The sequence below is a fragment of the Centrocercus urophasianus genome, unplaced genomic scaffold (genome assembly GCF_019232065.1).
Source record: "Centrocercus urophasianus isolate 14NV4802_14NV808 unplaced genomic scaffold, USGS_Curo_1.0 seq_17, whole genome shotgun sequence".
Classification (NCBI taxonomy): Eukaryota; Metazoa; Chordata; class Aves; order Galliformes; family Phasianidae; genus Centrocercus; species Centrocercus urophasianus.
The window spans coordinates 15188454-15202504 of NW_024884722.1; the positions used below are offsets into that span (position 1 = coordinate 15188454).

General features: G+C 37.1%; 1 protein-coding gene across 5 annotated transcripts in view; it reads left to right on the plus strand.

Moving 5' to 3' along the window:
* Positions 1 to 14051, plus strand: part of PLCE1 (phospholipase C epsilon 1) — a 126019-nt gene that overhangs the window by 57750 nt on the left and 54218 nt on the right. For all 5 annotated transcript variants that reach the window (XM_042817883.1, XM_042817884.1, XM_042817885.1 and 2 more), the window contains one exon: positions 12509 to 12825. In XM_042817883.1, coding sequence (XP_042673817.1) covers positions 12509 to 12825 — 317 coding nt within the window. The remainder of the gene's footprint in view (positions 1 to 12508; positions 12826 to 14051) is intronic.

Sequence of the window (14051 nt, forward strand, 5' to 3'; positions counted from 1 at the left end):
CTCCCAGCAGAAGAAAGAAATGCAGCTATGTATTGATTGGGTCATCACGGAAGTGGAAAGTTTCTCAGGGTTTTCCTGTTTGCTATTGTGTATTTCTTTTCACTTCTGAAACACCTTCCTCTCTTTTTGACCAATCCCAGTGAATACTCTTAGAATTTCTTGAAATACCATATGCCATTTCTTTAATAATGAAGTGTTATGTGCTAACTGGCCATTCATTCTGTTGTGAAACCAATTCATTTATTTCTAGTTCATCATTTTTCTCTATGTTTTGGTATTTTGTTTAAATGTGTACTTGGTTCATGCATTTAGTCATGTATGAGATTCCTTTCAGATTTTCCTTTGTACAGTGAGTTGAACCCAGGGGTGGAATTACTGCACTGTAATAAATATTTCTTTATAGCAGTACAGAATTCACTATTCTTATCAATCCTTTTTTTAAGAATCTTTCTAAGTTCTGTTATAAAAAAATGCTTCGTTATAACAGCACTTTGAAAGACCATACTGTTTCAGTGGGTTTTTCCTGCTATCCACTGCTGGCTTAAGAAATAGAAAATTATTACGGCAGTAATGTTCTATTTCATTTTATTGACTGATACCTTGATACATCCTGCTACCTTCTGTATTAGGCATGTCTAATGTCTTAGGGGTTATTATATGTAAGTAATTATTACTGTTATTTTAAACTCAGATTTCCTGAATTTTACTTTCATTCAAAATGTGAAGGTGTTGGTTGGGTGTAATGATTCTCCCATTTGCAAAATATTCACATCATGGTGTGTTCAGAGCCTACAGAAAAATGAGATACAGAGTTCTTCCCAAAGTTAATTGGCAAAGATGTGTGATGGAACATTTCTTCCACAGATACAGGGATCATAAGTGGAATTTGTGTCAGATAAAATGCAATATATAAAGGATGTGTGCATTTTCTTAGCAAATCACACAAAGATACTTTGAGGACAACTGAGTATCAGCAGTGTTTTCTGTTAGGAGTTCTATTCTCTCTCCTTTCTCTGTGAAATAATTACATAGAGGACAGATCTCAAACTAATGTTATTATCAGAATCTGTTTGAGTAAATGCTGAGAGCAGGCAGAGTGATGAAACTTTTGAATTGATCAAACATTTTTCAAGTGTATTACGTTCCTTTAAAATTCTTTCACTGCTAAACTCCAGGGCTTAAATTGGGAACATTTAATCAAGTCTTGTTTTTACTGGACATGACTTGAATTCATTTTATTCCAATAATCACTAAGAATAACAGCAGAAATACCTTATGCAGCTGATTTGCCTCTTTTGGTTTGTGTGGAAACTGTGGTAGGATCTGTCACACATCAGATAGTATTTATACGAAGATTCAAAAGGAAAAATATATTAATCATTAAGACCGCCCGTTTATCAAATCACACTTAATTCTCACCAAATTCCTTGACAACATTGTCATTAAAATCAATTTCTCAGTTTGGCATCTGATCTTCATCTTTTACTGCTGATGTCATAGGCAGCTTTGCTATTTGCTTCACTGTGTGTGACGCTGAAGCTGTAGAGACCTTTTGTATCATTTTTACCTCAAAGGACTATATTTAATGATTGTTTTCCAGAGTGAAACAATTTTCATTGAAATAGTTCCTTGAACTTAAGTTTTCCTATTCTCTGTGCTATTTAAGTAGCTGGACAAGATAGGAAAATATACTTGTCTTTCCCCAGTGTCTTTGAAGAGACTGTAGATGCATGTAGCCTGGCCTTCAAGGTAAGACCAAAGTAGGAAGGATGATGTTTGTTGTGAAATGTATTTCTGAGGATCTTAAAGGCAAGAATGCATTTTGGGGTTGTGTTTTTGATGGCTGTTAGAAGTTCTGCAGCTGAGGAGCAAGTTGCAGCAGACTATTAACTAAACGCAGAGGTTGCCAGCGTGGAAATCCAGCACCTCCAGGCTAGAAAGGAAGGTTTCTAAGCTGAGATTTTGAAATATTTAAGATGTCTGTTGTTGTGGTTTTAGAGTTATTTGCATTGTAAGTGCTGTGACTTACTACAGCTATTCTTCATTTGGCTTCATAGTTTGAAAGAGGAAAATATGAAAGTTAAGATCATAAGTTTCAGCTGAAATGGGTACCTAAGAATTTTTTATTCCCCACTGTATCCATGTGAAAAAAAAAAAATAATAAAAAAAAATTCATCCATCTTGTCCAAAATATTCAAATATTGGAACCTGATCTGAAGTTCTTGTGCTCTGTGTAGCCATTAGATATTTCTCTTTTGGAAAGTTAACACAGAGATATATGTGTTTTATTTTGTTCTGTCAGTGCACAGAAACTGTGCTATGATTTTGGAAGTTATTTTGTATCAGTTTTTGTGGATGTTGTTATAGCTTGGGTTCTGCTTTAACTCAGGCAGAAACTTGCTCTTTTTGCAATGGGAATCATGCACTTCTTTTTCTAAAACACTTATTTTCCTCCAAAGTCAACTCATAAGTCTTCCCTTTCAACTGTTCTTTTTAGGTGCTGTAATTTATCTAGTAATTTATATATGTGTTTATTTAGCTTTTGAACTTAACATTCCATGCAGTACACTTTTTCTATCCAGTATTTTAAAAGCTTTTGAATACAGATGCTGCATACAGAGTTGTTCTTCTAGTTAATATGTTGCCATATTGCCAGAAGTTCAAGGTTCTGATAGGCTACTAATGTGCCAGCCTTTAGAAGAAAGATTAATGAAGTGTATGTGAAAGCAGTATATTGCTGAAAACATCTCCAGGAGACTGGCAGAGGAGAGGATTCATTTGATGAGATTTCATTGCAGGAAAATAAGGAAAAATCTGAAACAGTTCGACACCAAGCCTGGCAGCATACTGGCAGGAATTTCCTTCCGCTCACAGCAGTCATAATCTGCTCATGGAGCATCTGAGTTTGCTGAAGAAATTCTTCAAAGTAGCTGCTATCACTGTACTGTAAGTAGCTGCTATAATTTAAGGCAGCAATGTTGAACAGTGTGACACATAATCATTGACAGTGGATTCTTGTCACAGGTTACCAAAAGATTAGCATTTCTGTATCTCTCCATAGGAAGAGTTCAACTGAATCACCATTGCTTCTGGTCACCACTGCTTCAATCCAACCACCATTTTGTGTAGTAATAATCTAAGCCACAGTGAGATTTTAAAATGGAAGACAGAGGAATTGAGGTTAGGACTGGAAGAATACTTAGAAGGAGAGATGGTTCTCCCAAGTAGGTCAGATAGAAAGTGACAACCAAAACATTGCCTCAGCATCATTTGGGAGGTTTGGTATGCTGTCTGGATGTAATCTTTGCATAAACAGATGTAATTTCAGAACTAGCTTGAAAAATTTTATTGGCCTGAAATTTAGTGAAAATTCTACCCTTAATCTGGTGAGGGAACTGAATTGTCTTATCCATTGCCTGGTCCTTAAATCATCTCTGAAAACACTGATTTAGTAATAGTGGAATCTGTCATCTTTGCACTGTAGTGATGTCACTTGCTGAGGTGGCTAGAAGTTACTTTTAAATCTGCTGTTGCAGTGTGAGGTGCAGCAAGGCAAATGCCATATTGATGTCAAATAGCTTTGGGGACCTAATTTTCAACCAGTTGATTGCACACTCACTATTGATCCACCAAATTTGTAATTAACGTTCGTTTGGCAGGTGCTCTGAAATCAGATGTATGAGGTTTCATGAGCTACAGTAGGAGGTGGACGTCCACAAAAATAGCAGGGCTCAGGTGGCCCATTGCCAAGCATGTATACTGGAAGCAATAAGGCTGCTTTCTGTATAAATGTAAGTGGTGGATCTCTTCAGACTTTTGGCAATACACATGCTGTTGGTTCATCCCTCCCTAAGGTCTGTGAATAAGCATTTGTGCCAGCCAAACCTTGCATAAGACGAAGTGCTCTCTGTAACTAAAGCAGCCATTTGCTTTGGTGGTTATCTGTTCAGTCACTATCTTCAGAGCTTGTTATTTCAGACTCACTAGAAATGTTTGCTGTCTGGTCTAACCCATAGTATCACACCGATTCTTCTGCAGATATTCTGGAGGCACTGCTAGTTGTCCCTGTGTATCTGCAGGAGGACACAGTCCCCAGCACTTTGCTAGCTGTCATGAACTGCAAAGCAATTAGAAAATCAGCACAAAGCATGAGTTTTTCTGAGATATGCTGCTGTTTTGACATAGTGAAAATTGCTGTTAAAAAGCCACTATCTGCATCTTTTTTTTTCTTCCAGTGAGAATACAGTTAGAAGCAAAACCAACTCATGCATTTCTTACGGACAGGTCTGTGATTGTTTCTATCAGCTGTAACCAGTACCAGCCAAAGAGCGTGTGGAGCTGGAAATGCTTGGTTAATCGTATTGACTGACAGTATTTGTAACTCAGAGATAAACAGCCAAATTCATCTTTACTGCATGATATTTCTGTGAATGAATCAGGCTAGCAGAGTGGTAAATCTCTGGGCTGCACTGCCATTATTTAAGCAGCAGTGTAGATGTAATTGCACAAGGCACTTCATAGCTGTACACCATGGATGCTGGAGACAGGCATAGCAGTCTCAGCTGAAGTCATGGTGATAATTCACTTGAAATTCCTTCTGTATAGTATGTCAGTGTGTGTATATTTAGATTACACACAGGGTCATCTAAATTGATTAAGCACAAGCAGTGCTTAAATGGCTTTTCAGTTCATACTTGTCAGAAGGAGCATGTACCTGTTAATTCAATTTTAATATATAAATTAAATCTTCATATTAGTTTTCTTTAAACAATTTCAGAATTTGAATTAATGTTTCTCTGTGTGTGAATTTTGCCCTGTGGCAGTGTATGCATATCCTTTGTGGTAAAAACAAAACAAAAACAGTTATTATTTCCCAGGTCTAAACATATCTCAACAGTCCTGTTGCATATGCCATTTGTTTAGTGAAATTCATTTTCAGTCAGAAAGGATGAAGGAAGATTGCATCTCCAACTATTCACAACTTCTCTTTTTTTCTGGGGTTTTATTTGACTGATGCTGTAAGAAAACACAGATGAGCCTGCTTTTCAAAACAGAATCCTTCGCTGTTTCCTAAAGCAAGAAGTGATTTTAGGAATAAGCAGTCATTTGTAATTTGCTGCCAGGGTTACAAGCACTGCATATATTTGTCTCTGGCAAAAGCCATTGTGCTGCACAGCTCATGAGATCAGGATTTAGTGGTATGCAATTGTAGTTTAATTCACTTATACGTCATTGTGATGCTGCCTTTTGTCAAGTTCTCTTCAGGGGTTTCATGACTGTTCAATGATAAAATCTCAGCCTGAATAGAAATACAAAGGCTGCTATGAAAATAATGCCTCCTAGTTTATTATGTTGGCCCTTAATAACAGATGTGGATGGTGGTGGTATTGCAGTAGAGGTTGAATCATCCCACCAGTATTCCATTACATATTGTTGGTGTGTGACAGATGGCAGCAGAGGGGCAGTCTGACATAATGGTGTCTGTCATGGAAGTGTATATGAAGCAAAGATGTGTCATTGAATTCCTCCATGTGGAAAAATGGCACCCACTGACATTCATGAATGCTTGTTGCATGTTTATGGAGGTCAAACACTAGATGTGAGCACACAGTGAGAGTGAGTAGTGCATTTCAGCTGTGGCAACAGTGGGTCACCTCTGCAGGTGTGCAGGCTGTGGTTCATTGCTGGTGAAGATGCATAGGTAGTGGTGGTGACTGTGTTGAAAAATAGTGTGAGAATTTGCTAGTGAAAAATAGCTGAGAATTTGCTCTACAGTGTTTTTGTGCTCTTTGTATCTGTTGTAGTTTCCATAGAAATAAATAGGAGGCATTACTTTTGGAGTGACCTACATATTTATTTAGGCATTACAGTTTCTTAGAGATCTATTTCCAGCAAAATTCTGACTTCTCCAGGTGATGTCCGCCTTTTCCCCACTGTTCTGTAGAAACCAGTGTTCTTTTAATCTGGCCTGCTGGCCTACTCATGGCTGCAGCACTGGAGAGCCCCTTCTGCATTTGTCTTGTTATTACCACAGTCAAATTAAACTCAGAGCATCTATTCACGAACGAGCTGTGAAGTTTGCTGTTTCTGTTTCAAACCTGAAAAAGTGCATCCAGAGTGTGTCTGTGATGTTACTTTTTTGAAAACAGATTATTTTCCTTACAGACACTGGGTAAATTAATCTCATCTTCTTCAAATCACTGTCTGGGAATCTCCCTTTTCTCAGAATATTATCTTCTGCTCACTGATGCTCAGGTCATACTAAGCTCCAGTTTTATTTAGCATGAATGCCTTATGGTTCCACTGTTTCCCTGCTATTAATTTACAGTGCACACAGTTTTAAGAGGTAACTCACATTGCTTGGTTTAGGGATACTGAGAGAGAAAGTGTAGGTCTTCGATTTTTTGATTACCTGGCTAGTAAATTACCTGATAAGTAAATTTGCAGAATAAATAGGATCCACTGATTGCAGTTATTTCTGCAGTGAAATTGAATTTGCCCTTGATAATGTTTTATGGCAACCTTCCTACTGAATTTAATATCAGGCCTTCAATACTGGAGTGAGTTATTTGCATTCCAAATTGATGGCAGTGAATTCATGTTCATTAAAGATAGAGAAATGTTTTTAATTATACAGCAGACGAACAGGAAATGAATAAACTCGCTGTTTGGGTTCTTGCAGTACTGGGATAGGATGAAGCCTATAGGAAGCAGTTATAATGATCTGTATCTAAAGCTTGTGTTCAATTAAACTGTCATGCACTCCATATCTAAGTGTTTTCTGTTCTAGAAAAGCTTTTATTGTATTTTTGCTCTTTTTGAACAGAATTCTTCTGTATTATCTATATTGACAGTTGTTAACCTTTGTCTCTTCTTCATGTTTTCATTGTAAATGTAATGCACATTGCAAAGGAACAGTTGGGATGATGTCTGTAGCACTGTTTTCTAAAAACACTTCTATTAATCCAGTTATTGCATGATAGTGATACAGTGGGAATATTTTTTTTTACTGATGTAGATACTTATAGTACGCATTACCTTTTAATATGGCTGAAAAAAATAATCCCCTAAGAATTTTGTATAATTTCAGTCACAGCAGCATAATTTCATGGACTCAGTGTTTATTATCAGTCTGTTGTCAACTGAATAATAAGATGTCATAATATCCTTGATAATTACTTTTATTGTTGTGGTTACTGAAACCTGTTTTCTGCTTTAGAACACTTGGTTTTCACAGGAACTTCTCCCAGAAGCCTTCTAGATAGAGAACATTTGTTTAATGTTTCTAATTTTCACTTTTATCATTTTCAAACCACTGATTTTGAGTAATAGAGAATACCTAATAGAGAATACTTTTTGTTTTTCTTCTCAAGATAAGTACGGAAGGAAAAGCAGCCTAGAAATAAAACTAATAAATCCTATTACCTCATTTGTCAAATCACCAGACTTCTCTGAGAGTCAGCTTTCATTTCATTGGCAAGTTTACTCTTGCTAAACTGTACTTATCTCAAGAAGAAAGTGGCTTTTTCTGGGTGAATTCTCTCTGTAACGATGCATAGCAGATTCCTACTCATACCAGTTTAAGAGTTAATGTGTTTGAGTTTGGATGAAAGTAATTCTGTGCCACTGTCCTTACTTGGTCAGAATTCACATAGAAAGTGACGTGATTTTATCAAAGTACAAATTGAATGGTTGGCAACTGCAATTTTGGGCAGGATTAGCACTTCTGACATTTGTGTGGTTACATTCAGGGCGGTATTTGTTTTCCTTCTGTCTTTCTATGAATTCCGTTTATTCGCTGAAAGCCAGTACTGAATTTCTGCTTAGAGAAAACTGATGGCAGCAGCTCAACATTTATAACACGTTGTGTATCAGCGAATAATTTGTATGAATGATGGAATAAAATCTAAGAAATAAGCACCTTTTAATTTTAGCTTTACGAGTAATATGGTAAATAAGCAGATTGTTTTGCTTTTGTTGCTAGGAAGTTATGCATATTGCACAAAGACTGTTTAGTAGAACATAGAAACGTGGAAAAAATATGAAAGATTACAATAATAAACACTGGCCCTCCAGCAGAATTTTTAATGTTTTTATTGATGAAAGTATCTTTTCATTTTTCTTTAAAGTGAGCTCCTTGTTTTTCGTTTTCAAAAAATCACAAATCAGTCTCATGCTCATATATCAAACACAAGCATAATACAGTTTAATAAAAAAAAGAAGATCAGCAAAAATCCAGGTTTTCAAGACTATCTTGGAACTTTCATGTACACACAAACACACATGCACAGGGGATTTACTTACTTAAATACTTGGGCTTTATTTATTCAGCATAGACAAATTAAAGATTGTAAATTGAAAAGAATTGTGAAAATTCTAAGTTTTATACTAATGAAAGTTGAGCGCTTATTTGTTGATGCAAGAGCTCCTTAGTAAAACCTTGTAAAAGTTCTTTTTTGAAAAAAAAGCAAAAGAACGATTTCTTCAGATAGCATTTTTTCAAGATTTTTTGATGTGCTGGGGCTGAATAATTCTCCAGAGCAGTCATTCTGTATTTTTCTCTCATTCTTTTATTAGAGAAGATGAGGCGTTTTGTTCCCATGCATATCAGAAATGAAGTCAACCTGTGAGTCCTCTTTAAATGCTTGGCAGAGGTTATCTTGTTTTGATTAATAGAAGCAATGCTTCCTCTTTAAAAGATTATCTGCTTAGATTGTTTATCAAAAGGATAAACGAATCTGTCAACTCCAGTGTTAGACAACTTGCAAATGAATAGTGAAGGTCTTTCCCATTTTCTTCTGCAGTTTTAGCTATAAGTTGACATGGCACCACACAAAGAATATTGCAACTTGCAGCAGAGGCAGCTGATTCGCTAATTTTATTGAGAATTATCCCCTGCCTTAACTCTAAGCAGGAAGTCTGATTTTTGCCCGAAAGCAGTTTCATTCTGCAAATTAATCCCAAGACTATGAAGCGCAGAACGATAGCATCTGTTTCCTGAGAGAGACAACAGAAAGCTGGGGGACTTGTAGATGGGAGTGATAGGAAGTTTCACAGCAGAAACCAGCAAACAGAGCAATGCAGATCAGTTCCTGACATGAAAAATTATGAAAGTTATAGACAGGAAAAAGAAACAAAAAAAGAGTCCAGAAAAAAAAGGGCTAGATTAGTATGGAAAGAGAGCATAGGAGGAGACTTTTGTGCAGGGTGTAAATCATGGGTGGGAGCGTGGTGCAGCTGAGTGGGGATCCTGGATTTTCTGTGACAGAACGCAGGAGGCTAGAAGAGGGAAAGATGAAAGATCAGATTCTGGAGGGGTGACGTATATCAACAGTCATTGTGTGCAAGGATGCGAATTATGGATATATTTATAGGTGTAAAAATATTCCAGGAATAAGTTATATTTCCACTTGTTCAGTATTTATATCCACACTTGAGCCATGAGGTATGAGCCTTTACAGTTCTGCTTGGCTGTGCTCCTCTCCTTGGATATCAACAGTGCTCTGCTGCAGTGGCTTATTTCTTGGGCTTTTAAGACAGAACGCTTTTCTAGTTCTTTCATTTTAACAAAGACTTAAAAATACTAGTCTGTAATTCAGTTTTTGGAACAGGAAGAGTTTATTTAGTTTGTATTTCCCTCCAAGTGCAGCAGTAATGGTGGTTGATCTTATTTAGCCTGTGACCAGTCATCTTAACTTCCATGATAAGATTTTCCTTCTGAGAGCTTCTTTTTCCTGTTAAAATGAAGCTGTCTTTCAAAGATGTTGCAACAGAGCATGGTGCTGTCCCTCAGTTTCATTGAAAATGCATTGAAAATGCATTAGCTTTCTGCTGGTCTTGATCAATGGGCAGTGAGTAAAATGAAATTTGGATGATACATTTCCAGCAGTTTCAGGGAGTCTAGAAGTGCACTGTGGATAAGTCCTCTTGCACCCGGTCCTTTCACTGTTTAGGGCCTCGTTCTTAGATGTGTGAAACAGGAAGAAGCAGCACTGAGGAGGGTTATGCCTAGGCATGGCAGTTCTGGGACAATATGCAGTGTAGCCCTGTTGCAAGTGTGAATCTGGAAAGTTTTTGTTGTTGGTATTGTAATGGAGAAGGTAAATTTTTGAGGATTCCTTACAAGCATCCAAAATCTCATCAGCAAGCAGTGCACTGGGGAATAGCTCATCTTCAACCGTATGTTCTTCCTCCTCCCTGAGTAGCTACTTGACTGGTAGTCCGTACGGTGTTATGCTTTCCTTTGCTATAATATTGATAGATAATAATTAAGTGTCTGTAACTGTAGTTGCCAGATAATGTTGAATCAGCAAAGCATCTATTTCTGTGACGTTAGATTAGCCGTACAAATCTTGTCTCGTGTGCTTTCTGATCTCCTGCAGCCAAGCCCAGTTCTACCCAAACTGAGCTCAGTCCTGTCCAGAACCTGGTGCCACTGATGGTGAGGACTTGTTGGCGGTGGGGATACTTTAACTGCCCCCTGGGGGCAGATTGTTCACCCATCAGGCTGCTGTTTCATCTGACAAGGATCCAGCTTCTGTGCTCTTAAGACTGCAAGATGCAGCACTACAAGTGGGGCTATTTGCAAGATTCCCTTCAAAAGTATGTAGTTAATATGAAGTAGAATGTTAGCACAGGCTCAGCCTGTACATCTTGGCTGTAGCATGAGGCACAGGAGAGGCGGACACAACAGCACTTCTCTGCTTCTCTGCCTGGATGCTCATCCTGCCTGGGAGGTGTGTGAGTTGGGAAGGAGTCTTCTGGGGGCAAATGGATGGGAAGAGATTTTCTGTTGAGTTCCTTATCCTCTTCTTTCTTTTTTTCTGCTTATGACGGTGATAGTTCAGTTCATATATGCAAATGTGCAACTTCTATGATATCAAATGAGAATTGTTTTTATTTTTACACATGCTTAAATTCTGTTATAAAGTTAAAAACAGCCCAAATGAGCTTTCAAGAGCTTTTTTCTTACTAAAGAAGGCAGAACTGATCTGCACATAATGAAATGGAAAACAAAACTGGAGCAGAACTGGAGCCCCATGTAGAACCAAAGCCAACACTGAAAGAAAACCTAGAAACTCACAGCGATTCAACCGCTGCCCAAAACAGGATCAACATGTCAACATGGTGTTCTTAACTGTCTTTTTCTCTGATCTTTCTTGCAGGAGTTTCAGTGACAGATTTCTTTGTATCTGTACTGTCCTTGGAGTTGCATCTGTTCTATACTGTCTAACTGGAATATTTCTTACAGCAAATTAAGTCCATTACTTTTTTCCTTGCCAGTCTATGCTCAGAAATGATTACTCCTTGGCTCTTTCCAAAGTGTTTAAGTACTTGAAAATTTCCCAACAGGTTCTGTTAGCCCACCAACTTTATTTAGGTCTGGTGTAATTTATCTTCCAACCTTTCGTGAACTATATGAAGAAAAGGCATTTTTCTGTCTTTTTTGATCACATTTTCTGTAAAAAGAATAAAGCCAGGGAAAAACCATGTAGCATATTTTGTTTGCTACAAGGGAATGAATTGTAATCAGTCAGTACGAACATTTTGATTTAGAGAACAGAAGGAAGATGTGCACCGTGTGAAATGAGAATGCGTTGATATGAAAAAAGTCAAGTTACAAAGTAGATCTGGAGTGTATAATCCATTATGTGAGCAAAAAACCTCTAAAGGTATAAGCAACACTGGAAAATAAACTCTTTCTTCCTGGGAAGAAATATACTAATACGACTATTTATATATTTAAGTAATTTTTGAAAAATTATTGTTCAGAGTGCCCATTCTAAACTTATCATGTCAGAAGACTCATACTCACTATTCTGGAATCATTGTGTTGATATTTCAGGCTTCCCACATGGTTTTACAAAGTCTGGCTTCTTCCATCTTAGGAAAAGTTTTATTTTTCTGGGGATGTTGCTGTTAGGACATTATAAAACTACCATGAATCTTCTGTAATAATGGATAAAACATGCATACTCCCAAATACATGCATTTTTCCAGAAGAATGAAAAATATTTTGTAACTTTGGACTTTTTTTTTAACAGTGCAGTGAGTTCAGATGAATTGTATCTTACAGCAAGAGGAATATGAAGAAATGCACTAACTGCAAAGGTTTTGCTATATCATTGTACATTATTTCTTGAGCCAAGAGACTCCCACTGCCTCAGTCTGTACTACAGACTCTGACATGGAGGTGTAGTAGAGTCAAAATGATCCTTTTGGCATGACTTGCAGGTAGTTGCAGCAGGTGTTTGGATAAGTCAAGAAGCGAGCACATTTTGGCAGGTAGCTTGACAGTCTTTGAAGATCGCATTACCCACTGCAGTTTTAGACATGTATAAGGAAGGAATGTATTAGGTCGTTTAAATATAATTTCAAAGTACTATAATGCTGAGTAAATGAATGAATGGTTTAAAAGAGCAACAGGAACAAGTTGTCTCACTTTCACACAGCCCGATCCAAGAGTTAAAGGAGAAACCCAATAAATTTTTTATTTGTTTTGTTTCAGAACGTCAAGCGTGTACATCTATGGCTGGCTCCAGTGTCCTTGCCTCCAACGTGGCTGGTATCAGCAAGGAGCTCATTGATCTGCAGCACCTCATTCAGTTCCCAGAGGAGGTTGCCAGCATTCTCACTGAACAGGAGCAGGAGCTCTACCGGAAGGTCTTACCCATTGACTACCTCTGCTTCTTAACCAGGGATTTGGGGAACGCTGAGTGTCAAAGCAAGCTTCCTTGTATTAAAGCTTCCATATCTGCTACTATTCTTTCTTCCCCAAATGGTGAACATAATGCTGTAGAAGATCTTGTGACAAGATTTAATGAGGTAAGACAAAACCTTTAAATTACTTTTTTGTAAGTTTTGTTACCTGGTATGTGAGTTAGTCATTGCTTTTGTGTGTTGTTTTGTTTTGTTTTTTGTCCCTCAGAGAAGAGTTCAGCTGTAAGGACAGCTTTTTAACATGTGAATTAACAGTGAGTTTAGCCAACTAATTTTCAGTGAGCAGTTATGTGACCAATTTGCTCAGTGAGTCTCGAAAACTGCAGTCTAAACTTGTGTTGCATGTGGCAAAGGAAATGGGAAGAAAACAATTGCAGGCATATATTTCTTTATTCTGACAAAGTGGGGTTATTTTTCAGTCAGTTTATTATTTTGCTCAGGAGCAGTTTTATTTATTTGTTTTGGGTTTTTGTAGACTAAGCACGATCTTAGGAGCCAGGACAGAAGTATTATAAACTACAAATTTCTGTGTTCTGTATAACGTAACTACACCAACCTGCAGTGTTTTCTTATTAATGGTATTGCTATGTGTGTTTTGAAGAACAGTATATAAGTGTTGCTCTTTGGCATGACACAGTTGCATGAATCAAATCCTGAACTGTTTTCTAGAACTTTTCTTTCTTTTTCCTTATTATTAGTAAGGTGATCTCTTGAAAAACTCAATAGAAATTTGAAATAAGGAAATAAAAACAACCCAAGCACCCTAAGAAAACAAAAACAAACTCATAAACCACAAAAAAAAAAAAAAAAAGCCACAGAAAACAACCCAAACCTGACCTAACCCAGAGAAAAATCTGAATAAAACCTCAGTTCTCAGAGTTTTCAGTTGCAGAAAAATGGAGTAATTTCCTTCTTTTTGTTGTGTGAACCACATGCAATATTAACTTTTTAAATTCATAGAAGTGGAGTAAAATGAAGATGGCTTTGACTTCTACTTTTTTAGTTTCTTATCCAGGGCATTCTTCTTCTTAAATAAGAGATAAAAATTGTGCAGTATCAAGAAGAGAGCACAAAATTAAGTAGATAGAGCAGAGGAGGTAAGAACTTCACATTTGGTGAACATCAAAGGATCACAAACTGAATATTTAGCATTTTGAAGTGTTCCTGTTTCTTGCATGTTCTCTACATACAGGAACTAAAATATTGTAAGTATGTTGTCTTGTGTCACCTAATTCCATTATAGGAACATAAATAAAAATTGCAACTGTAATATTTGGTCTTCAGACAAAGCCTAAAAATTATTTACATTAGCTATGATTGCTGTATTTAGA